Here is a 19,840-nt window from a genome sequence, read left to right on the forward strand (position 1 = left end):
TCCCGTTTCCTGTATTTCTCATCTCTCCTGCTTTCAAATCTGCTTCTTCATGATTCCAAACTCTGACCTGGTTATGATCCCGCTGAGCCATCTTTTAAGGCACTCTGTCAGTTTTAACTCCTCCTGTATGATTGTTGCGTTAGTGCCCCATAGCAAGAATCTGATTGGTAGAGCTTATTGTACCAGACCACATGGAAAGACCTAGAGAGCTTACAAATCCTCTGCCTTCTCCTCATATACCCACCAGAGGCTCAGGCCAGGAGAGTAAAACCAGAAACTAGAAATGCCCCTGTCTCAGAGGTGATGGGTAGGGAGTGCACTCATCAGAGCATGTGGCATGGCAGGTGCCATGAGTGACAAGGCCAGTGCATGGTGTATTTTGGGAGACTCTTCTCCTACCCTGCAGGGGCTGAGCTAGAGTGCAACCGAAAGGAAAATATGTAGTCATTCTGATCCTTCACCCTCTTCCACTGCTGTCTATGAATGTGCTGTGTTCAGATCAAGGCTGGTTATCATTGAGGTCAGCTTGGGTCCTGAGCTCGGTGGGACTCAGAGGCACTAGCTGTGTTGTTTCATCCCCGTCTCCCTAGGAATCTGGGCAAAGGTTGCAGAGAAACATTCATTTAGGGAGGAAAAGAACACTCTACTGTGGTTATGCCCTGTCACATGGCTGTACCTTCTCTTCCTGACGTATACTTGCTTTTGACTCTGAGAGAGTGGAATTCTCAAGAATTTCTTTTTCTGTGGCGGTCCTAGAAAAAAGGCTTGGAAGTATGAATGTTATCAAAACTTATATAGAACTCCTTTGAGATTTTATGTTTCTACAAAATATCAGTAGTTTTGTTTATTTTGTGTTGTCTTAGTCACCTCTCCCGTATTTCCAGCAAGTACACAACTGTGGTTTGACCATGTCTTTACAGGTAGCCTTGGTGAAAGACCCTGGTGTGTTGCTGGAGTTCATTGTTCTGATTCCATCTATGCAAACAATTCCTTGTGATTTACTTAAGTTCTCACACAGGTGCCTTCTTTCAGCCAATATGTTTAGAATATATTTTGGTATAATATTCTAGGAGGGATGGCTGGAGTTAGGAGAAGACATGTAAGGGAATCTGTTGTTGTTACAAGAAATACTTGTTTAGAGAGGAAAAAGAACACTATTTTCTTCCCAGAAATAAAATTTGAAAATGTAGCAAGATGACCTTGCTATGTGACATTATGTTTAATCCCATTAAGACAGCTCAATAACTATTAGAATAAAATTAGCATATCATAAAAACCTTCTATTCAATATTCAGAACTTTCTAAAATGAAACTCATTGTTTAAATCCACTTAGAGTAGCAACTAAATGAAATGATCTGAAAAAAACCCAACTAAGAAATTCCCCTTGAATCATTTCATGCTTGAGTGAAACAATGACCATATTTCCATTATTTTTAAGCATTTAGAAAATAATATATATAACTAATCAGTTTATTAAGTTACATTTTAGAAATTCAGATATTTTCTTTCTTTCCAATGCCTTTTAATTCCTACCTTATTTGGAAAAAGGAATTTTCATACAATAGACAGATCTAAACCTATGGGAGCAGCTACATACTTCTGGGAATAATGCAAACCTGACAAAGTCCAGTTGAGTTTTCATAGAAAAAAGAATATCATAGGGAGTCATCATTGCAGGATGGCTAGAAGGGGATTCCTCTTATAAATTCAAACATGGCAGTTTAAAAGGCCATGTACACCATGTGCACTGTGCTTGCAAAGCTCATACACTGTATGTTTATTTTTATTTCATTTAGCTTGGTGTTTGTATAGGAATCCTTAATTTAGCAATAAATTCTTAGCTAAGAAGTTCCATGGAAACTCCTGGGTATCATCTTAGGGACAAGAATAATAGACCTAGCTATTATTTATTTGGTTTTCAAATTAATTAAATATTGCTGCCTTTTAAAAGATTAATACAGGAGAATATACAACGAATCAATCATATCTTCTAGTAGGTTTTCTTCTTTTTTAACCAGGAGAAAAATTAGTTGAGTGAGATTCAAGGTCCCATAGGAGATATTGGACTCACAGCAATAAACAGCTATTTCATCTGTGATGAGCATAAAAATATTACTTTTATGAAATTTGATTAATATATCAATTGGTCTTTTAAAACCCTGTCTCATGTGAGTAAAGGGCTTAGCCTCACCTTTTTCCTCAGGTGACAATGTTGTTGCAAATGTTGTAGCATTGGTGAACAACCTATAGTTATACTGAGAAGCATATAAAATATGCTCGACAATTTGTATAGTAGTCTCCGTGTCTGGTGTCTTATGTAGGAGTCCCAAGAAGGCTAATATGAGTGGAACAGAGTTTTCTTTTTAGTGCATAGAATCTACCCAATCTCCACTATTTATTAATTTTAAAATTTCCTAATTACTTTAAAGTAAGCACTCATTATGAGCAAGAATTCAGACACTCAAAGATGTTCCTGAAGTCTGCTTTATCAGTGCTAATATATGTGTACCTATCTTAAATCTTTAAAAAAGAGACTTGGTCAAATGATTTGTATGTGCGACCATGGCCTATAATTTTAGAATAACAGTCACATAATCTAATATTTGAATGTACACAGAAACATCATATGTATGTTTGTATATATGTATATGTGCTTTGTTTTAAATAGTTATATTTATAATAGTATGCTCATGGTAAAGTCTCAAACAAGTCATGCATATCTAATGATCACAAAAATTGCTTTCCAGAAGGTGTTATTTTCAGACACTGCAACTTTTTCTTGAGGCCAGATCCAATTTATTAAAAAAGCATTCAAACATTACAAATATACAAATGTTCCTTATGTTTACTTGCCTACTCAGCATAAGTTATATCCAATTCCTGATGATTCTAAATCCTCATTATTTTGCACTAATGAAGGAGATGTCCTTTATAAATTAACAAATTTAATATTCCAAATTGCTTTGAGATACTTAAATAAACATCAAAGAGATTGCAGGACTTAATATTTTTTAAATCCAAAATGTAAGATAAAATTATTTTCAACTACACTTATAACAAAAGGTCGTTTTCTAAATCTATGAATTCTACTCCAAACACACATGAAAATGTTTGCTGAGTGGTTTTAATAAAAAGATGAACTTTTCTTATTAGCAAGATTTTTTTAGTATAAAGTATGTAACTTCTAAACTTATATTTCCCCCAAGATAAATCAGGAGGTTTTTATTTGGAACTATAATCATTACAGATATTTCTAAAGGTCTCCAGGATAAATATCTAATTATAGGAAGGGAGGTTATTTTAAGTTGTCTCTGTATAGATACATCTTTGTAGTAACCTCCTGTTCTGGTATTTTAATGTAATGTTCAGTTTTAAAAGGAAATGGTATGGTTAACCTTTCCTCTAACATGATATCTTTTATGCAGAAGACAGAAAGCTCTAATATTTTTTTCCTTGGAAGGTCACGGTGACCAACTACTTAGTTTGTCAAAAATAAATATGAAGAGTCATTCATGCTGGGATTGGGCCGTCTGCCCAAGTCTTGTGACTGAGCTTACTTCTTCAGTCTGGCTGTCATGTCATTGATGGGCCCTGAAGGACAGAATGAGGAAGCATCTTGCCCAATGTAAGCACTTTGCTTGGGAGTGTGGATCTTCTAGCTCTTCATTAAGAAAGACAAATGCTATGAATCTTTGATTAAAAAGTTTCTCTCTAATTAAATTTTTTTCAAAGAAAAGTAATTTTATTTTCTATGGCCCCAATCAAGAAAGCTAGTTGTAACCACTTTAGAAACAGATATTGCTGTATCACCACCTCAGAATATCCTCTTTCATGCCTGCTGCTTGAGAAGGCCAGAGGACATCATACACCCTCACACACTGACTCCTTTCTCTTTGTCCCATTTGTAGCGGATGTAAGAACCTGTGCAGGCAACTTTGGTGGCTTGATAATAATCACCTTGAATGCTTTGTCCTTCTAATGCTTGATTAGAGAGGACCACCCATACATAATGTGCATGAAAAAAGACACATTTGGTCTTACTAAAGGTATATTTCTGATCTTTACATATTCATATTTAACCTATGCTTATTCTTCAGCTTTCCTGCTGGATCTCACATGCCATTTTTTCCTTCCAATTTCACAAAACCTTTTATCCCTAGAGAAGCTTCGGAGTTTTAAAAATGATTACCCCTTTAAATTAATTTCTCTTACCTACTAGTCCTATCATGGATATCCTAAAAGGTTATCTCTATATACAAAGATAATTACATTGATCATGAACATTTCTAACTCCATGATTAACAGGCTGTTAACTGATAGCATATTTGACCTGCTTAGGAATTGATCTAGTAACTTTTGTAGTGTGTGTGTGTGTGTTGTGTGTGTGTGTGTGTGTGTGTGTGTATCATAAAGGATTCAATTTATCTTTTTGTTAGTAAAATACTAGTATGTCATTTAATAATCATTATACACACAGTGAAGGTTGAATGGTATTCATCATCTCTACATCTTTCTAGGTTTCATAAAACTATGCCTTACTGGAAATATTACATCTTAACAAATGGAAAACCTTTTTCAGAAGGACTGAATGAATACAGAATTAGTTAGACAATGTAATCACTCTTTTTATCACCATAAAGGTGGTAAAAAAGCAAGTCAGAGTTTGAACAAGTCCTGTGACAATGGTATGTCCAGAGTGTGCAGGTTTATTCTTCGTTTCCTTGGGGTGGGAGCTGCCTACTGATTCTATGTCCTGCCCTGAGCAGCTGAAATGTCTATCATATGATAAGGCACCCCTCTTGCTTATCATTGGAAATTTTATGTAGAGTTGAATGCCAGAACTTGATGTTTTCCATCAATCCCAACTACAAACATTGCCTGCTTTTGCTTTTGAACCAAAAGGTAGTTCTCCAAAGACCTATAATTCTAAAATTCTAACTACAGCTTTGATGTTCTTAGTTCTGCTATTTCTGCCTTCCTTTCTAAGGAGGAGCCCTCAACCTCTTTGCCATATACTGTCCTTCTCTGACCCCAGTGGGGGCAGTAAATTCTTCCTAATTATTCTAGCACAGTTCATCTCATGCTCTTTGCTCAAGAAAGAAGACATGCTTGCCTGGACAGTCTTTCTTTGCATTTCTAACTCTCTGTATGGATAAAGCCTGCCTTTCATCACCTCCTTGCAATACTTCCTCCTATTACACCCATTTTTTGGTTGAAGGCAGGCTGTGGAACTGGTTCCCGGACCCCTGATTATACATCATAATATCCTATCGCCTTTTCTTTTTTGCAGAGGTCAACACTGGCATGCCAAACTCAACTGCAAGAGCATATGTGTCTCCAGGTAAGGAAAATAAGCTCGTCAAATGTTACTAACCAGAAGGACAGGTATCCCTGCTGGCTGCTTCTTCTTCTAATCAGAACCCCTTCTGCATCCAAGTTTTAGCGGTTATTTTTTTCTGCCCCAGCCTTTTCCTCCAGCTCATCTGCCTTTCTGGATTTTGCTTCATGGAATGCAGTTCTTGAATGTCTGTACTTGGGCCTGAGAGGCATGCACAAGGAAAAGAAATCTATGTCTAGAGACAATTTAGTGACATGAGAACAGGAAAGGAGGCATCTAGGTCGTAAATTCAGGTTTTATATCTTTATAGTTACTCTTCTTAGCTGCTTCTTCTCTCTTTTATCCACGCTAGTTTACTCCTGGATAATGTATCAATGTCTGATATATGACCTGTGGGCACTTAATGATCAGCTGTGGGTCCCTAAACTTAAAAAACAAGCCACTGACTTTTAAAAATGTTGCTGCTTTTTTTTTTTTGGTTTGTTTGTTTCTCACTTGCCTATAATATTTGCTGAGAGCAATTAATAGTCTGAGCAGATACTCACTTCATATAACCCAAGTGAACTAATGCATTATAACCATAACACATTCATTTTCCACTATCTGTAAATCTAATTAATCTACTGGGAATTTTTTTAAATTTCCTTATTCTATGTAATTCTGTAGTAAACAGAACCTTAACACATTTAAGAATTAATAATCAACTGGGAGCTGAGCTGGATTAAATTTTTGCAGGCCTGGATTTAAATCTTACTTCAAAGGTATAATAACATTTTTTTCCTATGTTACAGTTTACTAAGATTTTTATTTCTCATTTTATAATGACAACAGATTCATGAAACGAGATATTATTTGGCTTCATTTTACAAGTGAGAAAGCTGAAGCATTATGAATGTTAAGTCATATAGCTCAGAAAGCTCAGAGAAGCAGACACTTCAAACTCAGTACTCTTTCCATTACCCCAGATTTAAAGTTTTTGCTTTATTTATGTTTTTTTTTTTTTTTTTAAATTATGGCCTGTAGCTTGTTGAACCTATAGGAGGCCATATACTCTGACACAGCACAATCTAACTTTTTTTAAATCTTACCTTCAACAGGTTTTAATCTTCCCTTCAAAGCCATTGTTAACAATCATAAAAGCTAAATTTCTCTATAACCTAGATTGTTTTGGCCATATTTGGGGCATATTCATGGGCCATTACTAAGATATAAGTATTTGTATGAAGGAAGGAGGAAGAGAGGGAGGGAGGGAGAGAGGGAGGGAGGGAGAAAAAGAGGAAGGGAGAAAGGAAGAAAGGGGAAGAGAGTTCAAAAGAAAATAATTGTTGTTATCTGAAACTCTTCACCTTTCATTCAGGAATTTATTATTTTAAATGTGGGGACTTAATTATCCAACTCCAGTAGATGCTGTTATGAGCCTGAGCTTTTAAATTTATGTGGTGCTTGTCTTAGGAATTTAGAGTGTTACTATTATCTTCTGATATATAACTTGAATGATTATAACTTCTGGCTGCTGAATTTCAATCCTTTGATACTAAGTTGTTCTTATTTCTTACTAATAAAAACCTTAGGCCCTATGTTGTTTTTTTCTGCATGAGTTATATTTTCTGCTAGGTCTGTACTTACATACTGGTTTTCTCCCTTATCCTTGCTACCTAAAAGGACCTTGCTACTATACATCCCTAATGATTGCATTGTGAACTTACTTAGCATGTTTTGTTTGAATCCTAATGTAATTCCCCTAGTGGATTGTGCATGGACTTTATTTAGCACCGTGTTTGGTTAGGATGTTTATGCAGACCAAGTTGCCTGAAAATATTCTCATTCTTCTTTTATTTTCTATTTTCTCTGTGCATGAAAGTTGACTTTCATTCTCTCTTAATATGGGGATTGTTCTCTGGTTTAATGTTTTTAAAAATCCAGACCACACATCAGAGAAGGACTTGTCTATCTCGCCGGTATGGCGGCTCTGTTAGTATTTCTAGAAAGTGCCTACAGCAGTTGGTGTGGGCGATCTTTGTGGATACACACACACTCCATTTTCATCTCTTTCAAAAGTCTTTGGCTCTGGACTTACAGAAATTCTTCTTTGTTGTCTTTGAATATTGCATATATCTTCCTTGGACTTGGAAATGCTTCAGCTTTTCTGTTGCACTGTTTTCTTGTCCTCTTTTTCCCGATGAGACCTAAGCCTGGCCAGTTTCTAATGTAAGAATCCAAGTGGCATGACTCAATAAAGCCTCATTCCACTCTTATGTTTTATAGAGTCTCCCATTAGAATATCAGTAACAACCGAAGGAGCAAATACTTCTTCCTGTAAGTATATTTAAACATTCTGTTCACTGGTTTTTCACGCCAAACAATGTCTGTTTCCGAAGGTCCTGCTCGCGTCTACCCTCTGCCTTTATGGAGTATATCACGTTTGGAAGCAGGTGGTATTTGCTGTTTGGAATCGAAATGGCTCCCTATTATGCTTGGGGTCCACTAGATACTCCCTCCCCTTAAGATACATCTGGACATTAAGAGATACCACACACGTGGTCATTTTAGGATAATGTAGTATCTTTAAATGTTGGAAAATAACGAATAGCCTCAGAGGCCTAGTTCTGGGTGAGCAATAGAGAACATTGTGGTTTTCGTGTGTGTGTTTTTCTAAGTGTGTCTTGATGCCTTCAGCAACTGCCTGCGGCAGGATACGCAGCTGTCTGGGGCCCCAGGTCCAAAGCTCCTCAGTTCTCATGTAAAGCCTGCTGCGGTGGAGTAAGGAAACTATATATAGATGCCCTTGATTCAAGTTTGATAGCAAGTGACTAATTATGAAAATGTTTGAGAAGTCCCTGGGCAAGATCTCAGATTAGTTTTCATCTGTTGAATGTTAAGTGCGCTTTGTGCTTATGCAGTTCTACAACTGTGAGACTGATTGGTGCCTCGTGCTATGTCAGGGGAACTGAAGGCATTATTAGCAAGGACTAGTAAAAATAGTTTTCATACTTATAAATTCTGAAAAGCATAGCATTAAATTTTGATATCCGACAGGGGAATTTATCAGACCTTGACAATAAAACTTATAACTACAGTCGTTCTCTCCCGTATGTTAGCTCTTTATTTAAAGCCATTTCTCAGTTTGCTAAGCTCTTCAATAAATAGATGTTCCTGATTATTCAGCTCCAACCTGGAGAGTGTTTAAGGAACAGTTTCCTTTGGCTAACAGCATGGTAGGAAGCCCTTGAAAAGAAGGTCTGTACTTTTGGCAACTTTAGCTGTACTGCAAATCTGTTGAAATAGATCCAGTTTGACCTAAAGCGTTTCCCTTCAGGTTGGTGGTACCAGAATTGTAACGATGTGATGTGAGCCTATTATTTTATTGCATGAAGTGTAATGTTTTGGCTACATTTTAGCTTGATAAAGCATCATTCAACTGGATTGATGACAGCAGTCTAGTAAGATCAAACAGGAAATGAAGTGCTAGGAAGGACTAAATTGGCTTCCTCTGAATTTTAAGGGCACTCATTACTTACTACAAAATGATAATCCGTCTGGGGAGTTTTGGATAGTTGTTATTTAATTCTCCGTATGAAAAGCTTAGTATAATTATGTAGATTTTAGCTAACTAGTATTAAGGAATCATGTTGTGCTTTGTTTTATATCTTTGAGTGCTTATCATACAACAGCAAATACTAGATTTTTCTTTTTGGTGCTCCCCCCCCCCCCCCCCCGGGAATAATTTCTCTACTGCATGATTCATTGAATACAGTTATTGAAACTCTTGTAATTGGAACCCTTCATGCTATCATTAATGGGGCGATGGATGCTATCCTTAAGCATAGCCGAGTAATTGTGGAATGGAAGAAATATTTCTTTTGGTTTTCCAGAGCTTTAGGGAACTGAAATGAATCTCTCAGTTTACATTTCTATTCATTGCAATACTGTTGAGAGAGAAAATAATTTTGAAATCTGACTCTGATCTCTAACTCTCGGCAGAATTAGTTCCTGATATTTGGTAAAGGTTTTAAGACACAGAAAGAAGGCTTTGTGTACCATAATGTTAAATTTCAGTGTACGGTTTTGGTACATCCCTTTCCATTCAGGGTAGGCTCTCAGTAAATATGGTTGAATTGATTAATTAATACATTTTTTAATCTCATGAAATATGCTCTATTATTGGAAAATATAAACCAATAGTGGCAGGATGAAGTCCAGTCTTGATTAGAACAGCAGAAGCATGGTGAGGCTCTCGGTGCATTTAAAGGCGGCAGCATGCAGAACTCTGCAGTGCAGAGAGCTGCGACGCACACGTATCTCTATTTAGTAAAGACTGGAGGTGAAATTTGAAGAATCAGCAAGAGCCATAAGCTGGACTTCAATGTTCAAAATATATATGAGTCAAAGGCCTTGGAAGAGTTCACATGGGTTAGAAATAATCAGCCCCAAATATTTACTTTCAGCCAGAAAGGAACGATGCTATTGCAATGCAGTCATGTCTGTGTGGCCTACATTCTTTGAACTGTTGACATTGGCGTTTTCTATAGTAAATGTTGAAAAGCCTCTCTGAAAGAGTATAGATTCAGCAAATCTGTTATGTTTTAATAATGATGGTGCCGTTTTGGGTCATTTTTCAGAGTGAAAAAGGTACCGTGTTTAGTTCCCTTTCTGTTTCTCAGGTACCAATGCGCACACCCTTGGAGGGACACGTCCTCTTCCCGCCAGTCCTGTTTTAAAGCCTCCCCTGCCGGGCCCCTTTTGAGAGGGTTCAGCAGGAGTGGTTTATATTGTTGGCCCTGCCGCTGCCCTGCCTGGGAAGCCAGGCCAGTCTTCTCTGCCAACATGCTGTCTCTCCCCAGCGTTCTCCTTTTCTCTTCATGCTGGAATAGAAAAAGCAGGGAGAAGAAAATAAAAACGGCCCACCTACCTATTCAAAATAACATCGCTAATATTTTAGTATATTTTCTTCTAATGAGTGTTTTTCATTCTGGCTTTCTACTTACCCATTCTTCCTCAATTTACTTAATATGTAATAGCATTATTCCCATGTGATTAAATACTAATCAGAATTTTTTTAAAAAAAATTTAAATCTAAAATCTTTAAAAATAAAATTTTCAATCACTAACAATAAAGAAATCATTCCTGACAGGAAATATTTAAGGGATTTATTTTTTATTTACAAAAACCGTATCACTTTTGTCCCTTTTGTATTTATTTTTCCTAGCATTCCATAAATATTGGCAGAATATCAAAGTTAATAATCCTTCCCTTTGTGAGGCAAATTTTAACTACTTATTTGAAATTGGGAACTTGTACATTCACTATTTTTGGAATCATTATTTATAATTTTTAAAGAATCTTATAATAACCTCCTGATAAAGAGCAACATGATTTCTCATTTTATTTTATTATTTTTTTTGTAAATCAATCCATCTGCAATTTAAAATATAGTCAGTTTGCTAAATGAGTGTCCTATTACACATAAGTGACAGGTTTTAGAAGAACATAAACCTTACAAAACAATCAGTTGGACAGTCTTGTTCCTGCTTTACACGGAATCAGCAAAAAAGTAAATGGATTCTTTAGAATAAACCTTAATGACTTCTCTCTCAAGTGCCAGCTGCCCATGACCCCATTTTGCCGACAATTTTGTCGAATGCTGTAAAAAATACAGTTGTTATACCAACCACTTTACTGAATTAAGCGCAGTCCATTCGAATTTAATGTATAAATGAGGAAAACAAAAATAAAAAGCCTAATGAATAGAAATAAGAAAGAAGATAAAGATAAGTTTTAGTAGTAATATATGTTTCTAATAATAATAATAGTAGTAATAACAATAATAATAATGATAGTAAATGTTCATGGAAGGCTTACTGTGTGCCAGGCACCGGGCTAGGTGATTTATGTGAATGATGGCTCATGGTTCTCACAAAACCTTATCCCATTTTCCATGTGATGAAACTGATGTGTCTTTGTCTAAAGTCACACAAGCAGGATTCAAACTTAGTCAATACAATGATGTGTGAGGTTTAGTGGCCTCAGAGAAAAATAAACTTAATGTTAAAAGGAATGAGATTCTGAGAATAGACTGAAGACTACTCTTTGCTACAAAGTGGATTGGGAGTGTGTTTGGTAGATTAAGGTAAACGCATTGCCTGGAACCAGCTGAGCCCTTGTCATCTTTATGTTCCACATCAAAGCATGCCCTGTGGTGAGGGAAATGGAAAGAACACACACTTTGGAAGGATTCATGCTCTTAAGTCTAAATACTACTGCTGCAAAGGACTGTATAATCCTAGGCAAGTTATTATGCTCCCTGGACTCAGTTTCTATGTCTGTATAATCTTGTGCATCTCAAACCCATACTGGGAAGCCTAATGGGGAAAATGAATGTGACCTATTCAGCACAGCTTTACTGTTCAGTAGTCTCCCCTGTATAAGGAAGAGAGCTAATGCCTAAAAGAGTGATGTGGCCCTGAAGGGAGAATGGAACTCTGGGGAGTCTTTGCATCTTATGTGAACAATATAGGACGATATCTGTATTGTTGGAGGAGGAAAGGAGTTAATGATTTTTAGTCTAAATGATGCTGCTGAAAGTTCTATGCCAAGAAATCACGGTCTTTTCACAATATTACATATTCTCAGCTAAGGCTGCATTTTAAAGGAACTTATCCAGGAAGTTGTCTTTGAAATCTCTGAATGAAATGGACAATTCAATCTTTAATTTGGCACCTAAAAGAGCTAGCTGAAGGGGAAATAAAAAACATCTTTTGTCTGGAGAGACATTTTGGCTATAATGAGACACAGTGTTTTTCACTTGGGAATAACACAGTAATATATATTGATTAGATTAGACCAGATCTGCTGGCCCATTGGTGAGATTTAGAGCTATGGTTCTTATATCCCACCTGCAGCCGTAACTGACTTACCTGCTTTCATTGTGGAGGAAACTCCTCAGACTTTTGCTAAATGATTCTCAGCTGGAAAAATAACATTTCAATTTCAGATCTTTATTGGTGGCAAAATATGACTTCTGTCCTGTCTCTGTTGGAGAGCGACTTCTAATTGAATGCAAAGTGTATTTCCAGGTTTTTATAAACATGGCATTGTCAAGGGTGTGGTGGCTCTGTCTATTGTGGACAAATTACCATGCATCATATATCAATAAAAGCATGCTTTGAAAAGGGAACTGTCCAGCTGGTCTTTCTGGTTGCTTAGAGTTGGTTACTGATGTGTAAGATAATACAATGATGTGAACCAAGAGTAGGCACTTGTATATCACAGCCATTCATATGTTCAGGTAGGTTATTACCTTCACGTTCAGTTTGTTCATTTCATAAATGACTATATCTTATTTTTTTCTTAGTACTACCTGCACCTTCAGTTCTGCCTTTGCCCTTTCTGAAGTCATTCAATGTCTCTCATTGCATTCCACCATTGAACGAGATAATCTCAAATTTTTAGATCAAGCTTATAGCTAAATCATAATTAACCTTTTGTATTTAGTTGAAATTAACTTTCTATAAAATTATTCTTTTGAACCATACAACTATATGTGTGTGCTATATATATATAAATAACTGCTATTTGTACATACTATATATATTCTAAGGCATAGTTTTATTTATTGAATCATTTATTCACACAGTAACTCTGTCATCTAAGTTTTATCAGATGAAAGACTTGAGACTCAGAAATATGACATGTCCAAATTAAAAAACGAAGTAGTTAGTAGAGCAGAAATTTAAACCTTAATCTTCTGATTTTAAATCTTACCGTCTTTTATTACAAAGTCTTATGGGATCCATACAGCTAGCTCAAGGTTAAGCCATCTATATACATAAAAGCCTAAGTGACCGGCCAACCAGCCAACCAGCCAACCGGCCAGTAGCTATGATGCGCACTGACCACCAGGGGGAAGACGCTCAATGCAGGAGTGGAAACCACAGGCATGGAAACATGGAACAGACTGATGAATCTCAGAGGGAAGCGTGCACCAGTGGGGTCCCTCAGCCTGGCCTGTGCCCTCTCACAATCCGGGATGCCTTGGGGGATGTCAGAGAGCCGGTTTTGGCCCGATCCCTGCAAGCCAGGCCGAGGAACCCCTGCAGTGCACAAATCCATGCACTGGGCCTCTAGTTTCAAAATAAAAAGCATCAATATGAAATTTTTTAAAAATATTCCAGGAATGCAATCACATTTATCCCAAAGCCAACTTTTACTGAAATAGTAATCTTGTCACAAGCTACAAGGTAGTGAAATGGACAGGAGAGCAGCCCTTAGTTAATGGCAACACAATTCAAGGGGTTAATACTATAAAATGAGGCAGAGACATTGGTCTAGAATCATTTAGTGACTGACTTTTGGCTTTTGTTACTTTGAGAATGATGTGGTCTTTTTCCAAATATGCTGTTCACAGAGATGGGAATAATCATAGAGCCATTGTTTTAATGGGAATCTCATCTTCATCAAAGAGGCAGATTTTCCTCAGTGGCAGTTTATATTTGGAATAGAGGTGTTGCATTAGTCCAGGCTAACTACTATTTAGTTTATTGTATAATATTACAAATCCTGGAAATTATTTGCATGATAGCTAAATCTGTTAGTAGAAAATTATTAGACTTGGAGCAATTATTTCTCTGTATTTTATTCTCATGGGTACTTTTTACTTGAATTTTTAAAAATATCTTCCATCTTTTTGTATATTAATTATGAGAGGGAAGGACATTTTTATGTTTTCTGTTTAAGAGAAGTATTAAAACTACAGTAATTGTTTTAATCACAGAGACAGATTAGTAAAATGGATTACATATAAAATAGTTTTAATTTTTAAAAAATGCTGAAGTGGAGCCCTAGCCCATTTGGCTCAGTGGATAGAGTGTCAGCCTATGGACTAAAGGGCCCCTGGTTTGATTCAGGTCAAGAGCATGTACCTTGGTTGCAGGCTCCTCCCCTGGTCCTAAGCCCTGGTTGGTGGGTGCAGGAGGCAACCAATCAATGTGTTTCTCTCACATCACTGTTTCTCTCTGTCTTTCCCTCTCTCTTCCACCCTCCCTAAAAATCAGTGGAAAAATATCCTTAGGTGAGGATTAAGAAAAACAAACAAACAAACAAACAAACAAGTAATGAAATAGTGAAGTGGAGGTAAGAGAATGGTGACAGGGGAGGTACATATCAGAAAAGCATCTAGGAGGGCAGAGCTGGCAAGATTTTGATAAATTTTCTTATGCTGAACTTTGTGGCTTTCTTCGTTCTTCATTTTTCCCCAAGTTATTTAGGGATCTGCAAAATAAGAAGATGGAAACAGAGGCCTTTAAATGAAAAATCTTTACATTCTATAAGAAACAGCTTTCCCATTTCCAAAAAATAAAATAACAAAGGAACAGGATAGAGGAAGGAGTGGGGGACAGCATAATAAAACAGCAAAAAAGCTGAATGGTGATTTATTAAGAGTCAACTCCAAGAGCTTAAATATAAAGCTGGCCCCACCTGATCCAGAGGATCAAGAGATATCACAGGATTGTTTCTTAGTCTTTGTGCTTTGCTTCTCTACAAATGTTAGCTTCATTCTCAGTGGCTTTTCTCTGCCTGACAGGGAGGTAGCTGCTGGTATCTCTAAGCCTGTATCCCGCCGCTCATAATCTAAAGGCAGACAGTCTACTCCCTTATCCAAACAGCAAATTTTAAGGGAGAATCTGATTGGCTCTGCTTGCATCAAATGCCTGCCCCTAAAATAATTACTGTATCCAGGGAGATTAATGACTCTGGTTGGGCCAGGGCAAGGTCAGATAACCAGCCCTGTGTGTGTTTGGGTTGGTGAGGCAGATGGGCTCAGCCTCCTGGGAACTGCTTGCTATAGGTTCATTACAGAGAGCAGGGCTCTGTCCCTGAAGTAGGGGAAAGTGGGCTAGACAGGCAAAACCAACACGGTCCTCTACAGCTAACTTCAGAAGAATCAGAAAATAGGTATCGGTCACAGAGAATTTAAAAGGAAAATTAAACATAAATGTTATTGAGAATTAATGGGGCAGACACGTAAAGCAGGGTCACCATTTAAATAATGAGGTAGAAAATGGAAGACAATTGAAATTTAATTTTAAAAGACTCTTTATTAGTACCAATGAGCTCATTATAATCATTCTTAGGAATGTCCTCTGTTTTAATCTAAGAACTCATGCTTTTGTGGAATAAATAAAAAGTCTTTTAAAAAGTTACAGTTTTCAAATTAGAATGCATGGAAAGCATTTGGAAATCTGTAAAATGTTCTTTCAACTTAAAAGTCAAAAAGCACTTGATCCAGGTTCTTTTAAGCAGATTTTGAAAAGCTACTAGTTTCCTTCACCAGACTAATTGCATGTTGATTAGTGTCCTCCCCTCCCCTCCCCTCCCACCCCCTCCCCTCCCCTCCCTTTCTTCCCCCCACCACCTTCTCTTCCCTTGCCTTCCCTTCCCCTCCCTTCAACATGGAAGAGGCATGTTTAGCCCATTCCATTTAATATTGCATAGAAAACTCAGCAGATCTTACTAATAAGTTTGAGATTGCACTGATGGAGGCTTTGTGAGCATCATAGATAGCACCACTAAACCTAAGAAGGTGATGACTCTGTGGTCATCTCCCACTTTTCTCTGCCCTACTCTTGTTATAATGCATCTAGCACTCATTCATTTCTTTAATAAAGGCACTCTGTATGCATAGTTCAACTAATCATCAAAAAAGTGCTGGAATGGCACTTTTCATTTTTCTCTCTGTCTACCAGAGGTCAGCTAAATCTTTATAACCAGTTATATGGGCCATTGTGGGTTCTAGCCTAAAGCTGTGCTCATCTTCATTCAAGTCCAAACTATCTCTTATATGGAAGATTTGGTGTGTAGGTTGATTTGTTCATCAAACATGAGCTATCATTTTGTTCTTCGCTCTGATAGTTCAGAGCTTTTTTTGTGTGTGAATATTAAGCTTTTTTTTATTTTTAGAAAAATGTGACAGGGGAGAGAAGGAGGGAGAAACAGACTGAGTTGCCTTTGTTAAATATTGCAAGAACTTTTATTTGTAATGATACATTTTATAAATTTAAAAATTTATTTCATTTTTAAAAGGCATTTGGGCTATTAATTTGTCCATTTCAATAGCAGAAAAGTAAAATATAGATAGGGATATGCTAAGTAACAACTAAGGTCAAATAGCGAGTGGTAAATTTAATTAAAGATTGATGGCCCTGTTTCTGCCACTTGATTTATAATGTTTAGTCTACAGTGCTCTGAGAATGAAGTTGCTGCATTTTTTTCCAAACAAACAATAAACAAAAAAAGCTATAAAATTTAGTATGTTCCACCTCTAATGAAATGTACCAGGTGGAACCCACCTTGTCAGACAGGGTATTTTTTTTATGGTAAAAATGTGATATGATTGAAGGAAATATGAAATGGAATAGCCTTGCATATATCTGAGAGAAAATTATTTAAGTGGCCGTATAGATTTTCTTACACATTTTGGTACATTTGCCTTTAATTGATCCAGATGGATTTTTTTCTCTGCTATCCTCATGACATATTCTTAATTTCATGTCCCTAGTGCTCCAAAGCAGAAATGCATCTTTGTTCAGATTTTCCTCGAGTTATCTGTGCAAAAATAAACCATACAAAGAGTCCTTGAGTATGTTGTAGGATAAATAGATTATGGGGGGCAAGAGAATTACCTTGTGTGTGCAAATGAGACTGTGTGTGAAAGCAAGATAAGCTTCAGGAAGGAAGTATGTGACTGGGGAGCACACAAGGCATTTATTGGGACCTTTGAAACCCTTTTTACTGTGCAGGTAATGGGGACTGAGATTTAAAACTGTTCAGTCTAATGAAAAAGTAAATAAAAATGAAACATAACATCCACTACAGTACAGAAACAAGTTTATAGTAAAACTTTCTGCTTGTGTTTTTTTTTTTAAAGGACTAGAACATTCGCTGTGATCTTTTCAGTAACAAGCACACTGAAGAGTGAGTCTAATAGAAGCTCTGGTAGAGAGAGAGAGTCTTCATGAGGAATAGGGTCAGCTATAATGTCATTCAGTTTTAAAATGTCACAGGTCTGTGCTCACTTCAGCAGCACATGTACTGAAATTGGAATGATACAGAGAAGATTAGCATGGCCCCTGTGCAGGGATGACACAAAAAATGAATAAATAAATAAAATGTCGCAGGTCCTTCCCTCCTTTTTATTTTTATTCATTTTTTAAATCATTATTTTTGAAAATGTGTCTCCCTTTTTCCCCCATTGGTCTCCTCCAACCCACCTCCACACCCATGCCTCAGGCTTTCATATATATATATATATATATATATATATATATATATATATATATATATATATGTTCAAGAAGCCTCTGGAAATATTGGACAATCAGAAGCATAAAACAAATTCCATCTTTTTCCAGCTCCTTGAGCAGAGGCCAGGGCTGGCTGGAAGACTGGGTTGCCCCCAGCAACACAGGCCCCCAGCCACTCCTTAAGCGGAGCCTAGGCCCCCAGCCCCTCCTTGAGCGGAGCCTAGGGCCGGCTGGAAGCTTGGCTTCCTCCATTGCTGGAAGCAACCCAAGCCTCCTGCTCGCTCCAGCTCTGTGGCCGCCGCCATCTTCAGTCGTCTTCAGTCTTCGCTCTGTGCCTGCATATGCAAATAAACCTCCATCTTTGTTGGGTTAATTTGCATACTCACGCTGATTGGCTGGTGGGTGTAGCAGACTGGTGGAGTGATGGAGTGATGGTTAATTTGCATGTTTCTCTTTTATTAGTGTAGATACCTGCAAGTACCCATATTAACTGGTTGGTCGCTGTTCCACCCTGTGGTGCTGAAAAGTCAGTCACTTATTTGGAAAAAAGGGACTGAATGTCACCATAGCATTAATAAGGTTGAGTTTTCTTTTATTATTACTAAAAATAATCATTGTAATAAAGGACATAATATTTTAATGAGCACCTACCATGTGTCAGGTATTTTCATCTGAGAATAGATGAAATAAACAGCCCCATTTTACAGGTAGGGAAACTGAGGGGCTGAGACAATTTAATATTTGTCAAGCTTATATAGTGGGTGTTGGCAGAAGCAGGGTTTCACTCCAGCACCTCTGACTCCATGTCCTGAGCTCTTTTCACCCACTGGCAATAGAAGTAGAGGGTGAAAGGAAAACCCTCAGAGGGCTCCTCTTATGACCTCAATCATGCGACTCCCTTTAGAGGGCACGTGGTCATTGCAGCTAAGTTTAACAATGGTCTTTTTCCCTAATGAGTTTACTTAGACCAAGTCAGTTTTATGAATCAAGGTTCCTGAGTAAGGTACAAAAATATATGCACATATTTACTATGATAAAAGGCATGAAAACTAGAATGCTTATATATTTATATAAATACATTGCTTGGTTGGTACTTGGATAATTTTGAAGAAATACCATGAACCTCTCCACCTTTATCCTCTAGTACACACACTTTGGGGATGGAGGGAGAAGGCTGAGCATGTTATGGTAGATAAAAGGTGTATGTATTAAATATCTGAAACTCAGGTTATTCAAAGAAAAGAATAAACAGAATATGTGATACATAGCCTCAGCTACTTCTTCCTTGATTTTGATGTTAATTTGCAGATCAATTTTGACATGCAGAATAAAAACTATAGCTTTTTGTCTTTAAATTCCAGATTGATATGACAGGCTATTTGGTTTTAATAATTCCTGCAGTAAGTTCTCTTTTTTTGTGTTTGGATTGACTTCTTTTGTCAGTTTCCAGTGAAGATGGCACTCTCATCCCCTGCTGCATGCAGCCTTTTGTTGTACTGTGGTGTAAATTCCAAGTGACTGCCAATGATTAAACACAAGATAAAACTTGAATGGCACTATCTCAAAATCTACTTAAAGCCATGACAGGTATCTGTCTGTAACAATAGATCCGTTTTGAACACACAAAGAATAAGAAATTGTGACTTTTTGTAGATGCATTTCTTTTTCTTTGAAATCCAATGGCAAAACTACCCATTTGCTCTGTATCACTAAAACAACGATATGAATTTCTCGGGTAGACAATACAAATACACAATTAATTACACTTGAACTTGACATCTGATAGTTTGCACCACACCTATTTTATACCAGTTGTAATTTTCCCATTTGTATACAGATACTATAGTAACTTAAAAAAAAGAATGCATAACTGTAATTAAAAAGCGAGCACTCAAGAAGGTGAAGACACAAAGAGTTAATTGGGATTATGCCTCTCCTTTCTGCATCAATGCGGAAGCTTGGTGATCTGAATTGTCTTCGATTGTGAGCTAGGACTCCCTCCAACCCCCAAGGCTCTTTAACATTTGTTATTACTTAGCTATTTTATTTGGCAGCCATCCCTTCCATCTCATCTTCTAATGCACTGGCAAGGCTCCTATTGCCAATAGCTTAGAGTCTACTACTGCTAGGGTAAGCGGCATAGCCGAGCATTCTAGCCTCTGCATCCTTCTAAATAATGCATCTGGTTTCCTGTAACTACA

The 19,840-nt window shown here is 37.1% G+C and overlaps 1 protein-coding gene and 1 non-coding gene across 8 annotated transcripts in view; both read left to right on the plus strand.

Annotated features, from left to right (window-relative positions):
• Window positions 1–19,840, plus strand: part of NRG1 (neuregulin 1) — a 998,992-nt gene that overhangs the window by 849,368 nt on the left and 129,784 nt on the right. For all 7 annotated transcript variants that reach the window (XM_036302056.1, XM_036302064.1, XM_036302062.1 and 4 more), the window contains exons 4-5: window positions 5,292–5,342; window positions 7,605–7,655. In XM_036302056.1, coding sequence (XP_036157949.1) covers window positions 5,292–5,342; window positions 7,605–7,655 — 102 coding nt within the window. The remainder of the gene's footprint in view (window positions 1–5,291; window positions 5,343–7,604; window positions 7,656–19,840) is intronic.
• On the plus strand, window positions 17,404–17,510 carry LOC118652242. The gene has a single exon (XR_004966509.1). It is a non-coding gene; the product is annotated as a U6 spliceosomal RNA (small nuclear RNA).

The sequence above is a fragment of the Myotis myotis genome, unplaced genomic scaffold (assembly GCF_014108235.1).
Source record: "Myotis myotis isolate mMyoMyo1 unplaced genomic scaffold, mMyoMyo1.p scaffold_m19_p_3, whole genome shotgun sequence".
In the NCBI taxonomy this organism is placed as follows: Eukaryota; Metazoa; Chordata; class Mammalia; order Chiroptera; family Vespertilionidae; genus Myotis; species Myotis myotis.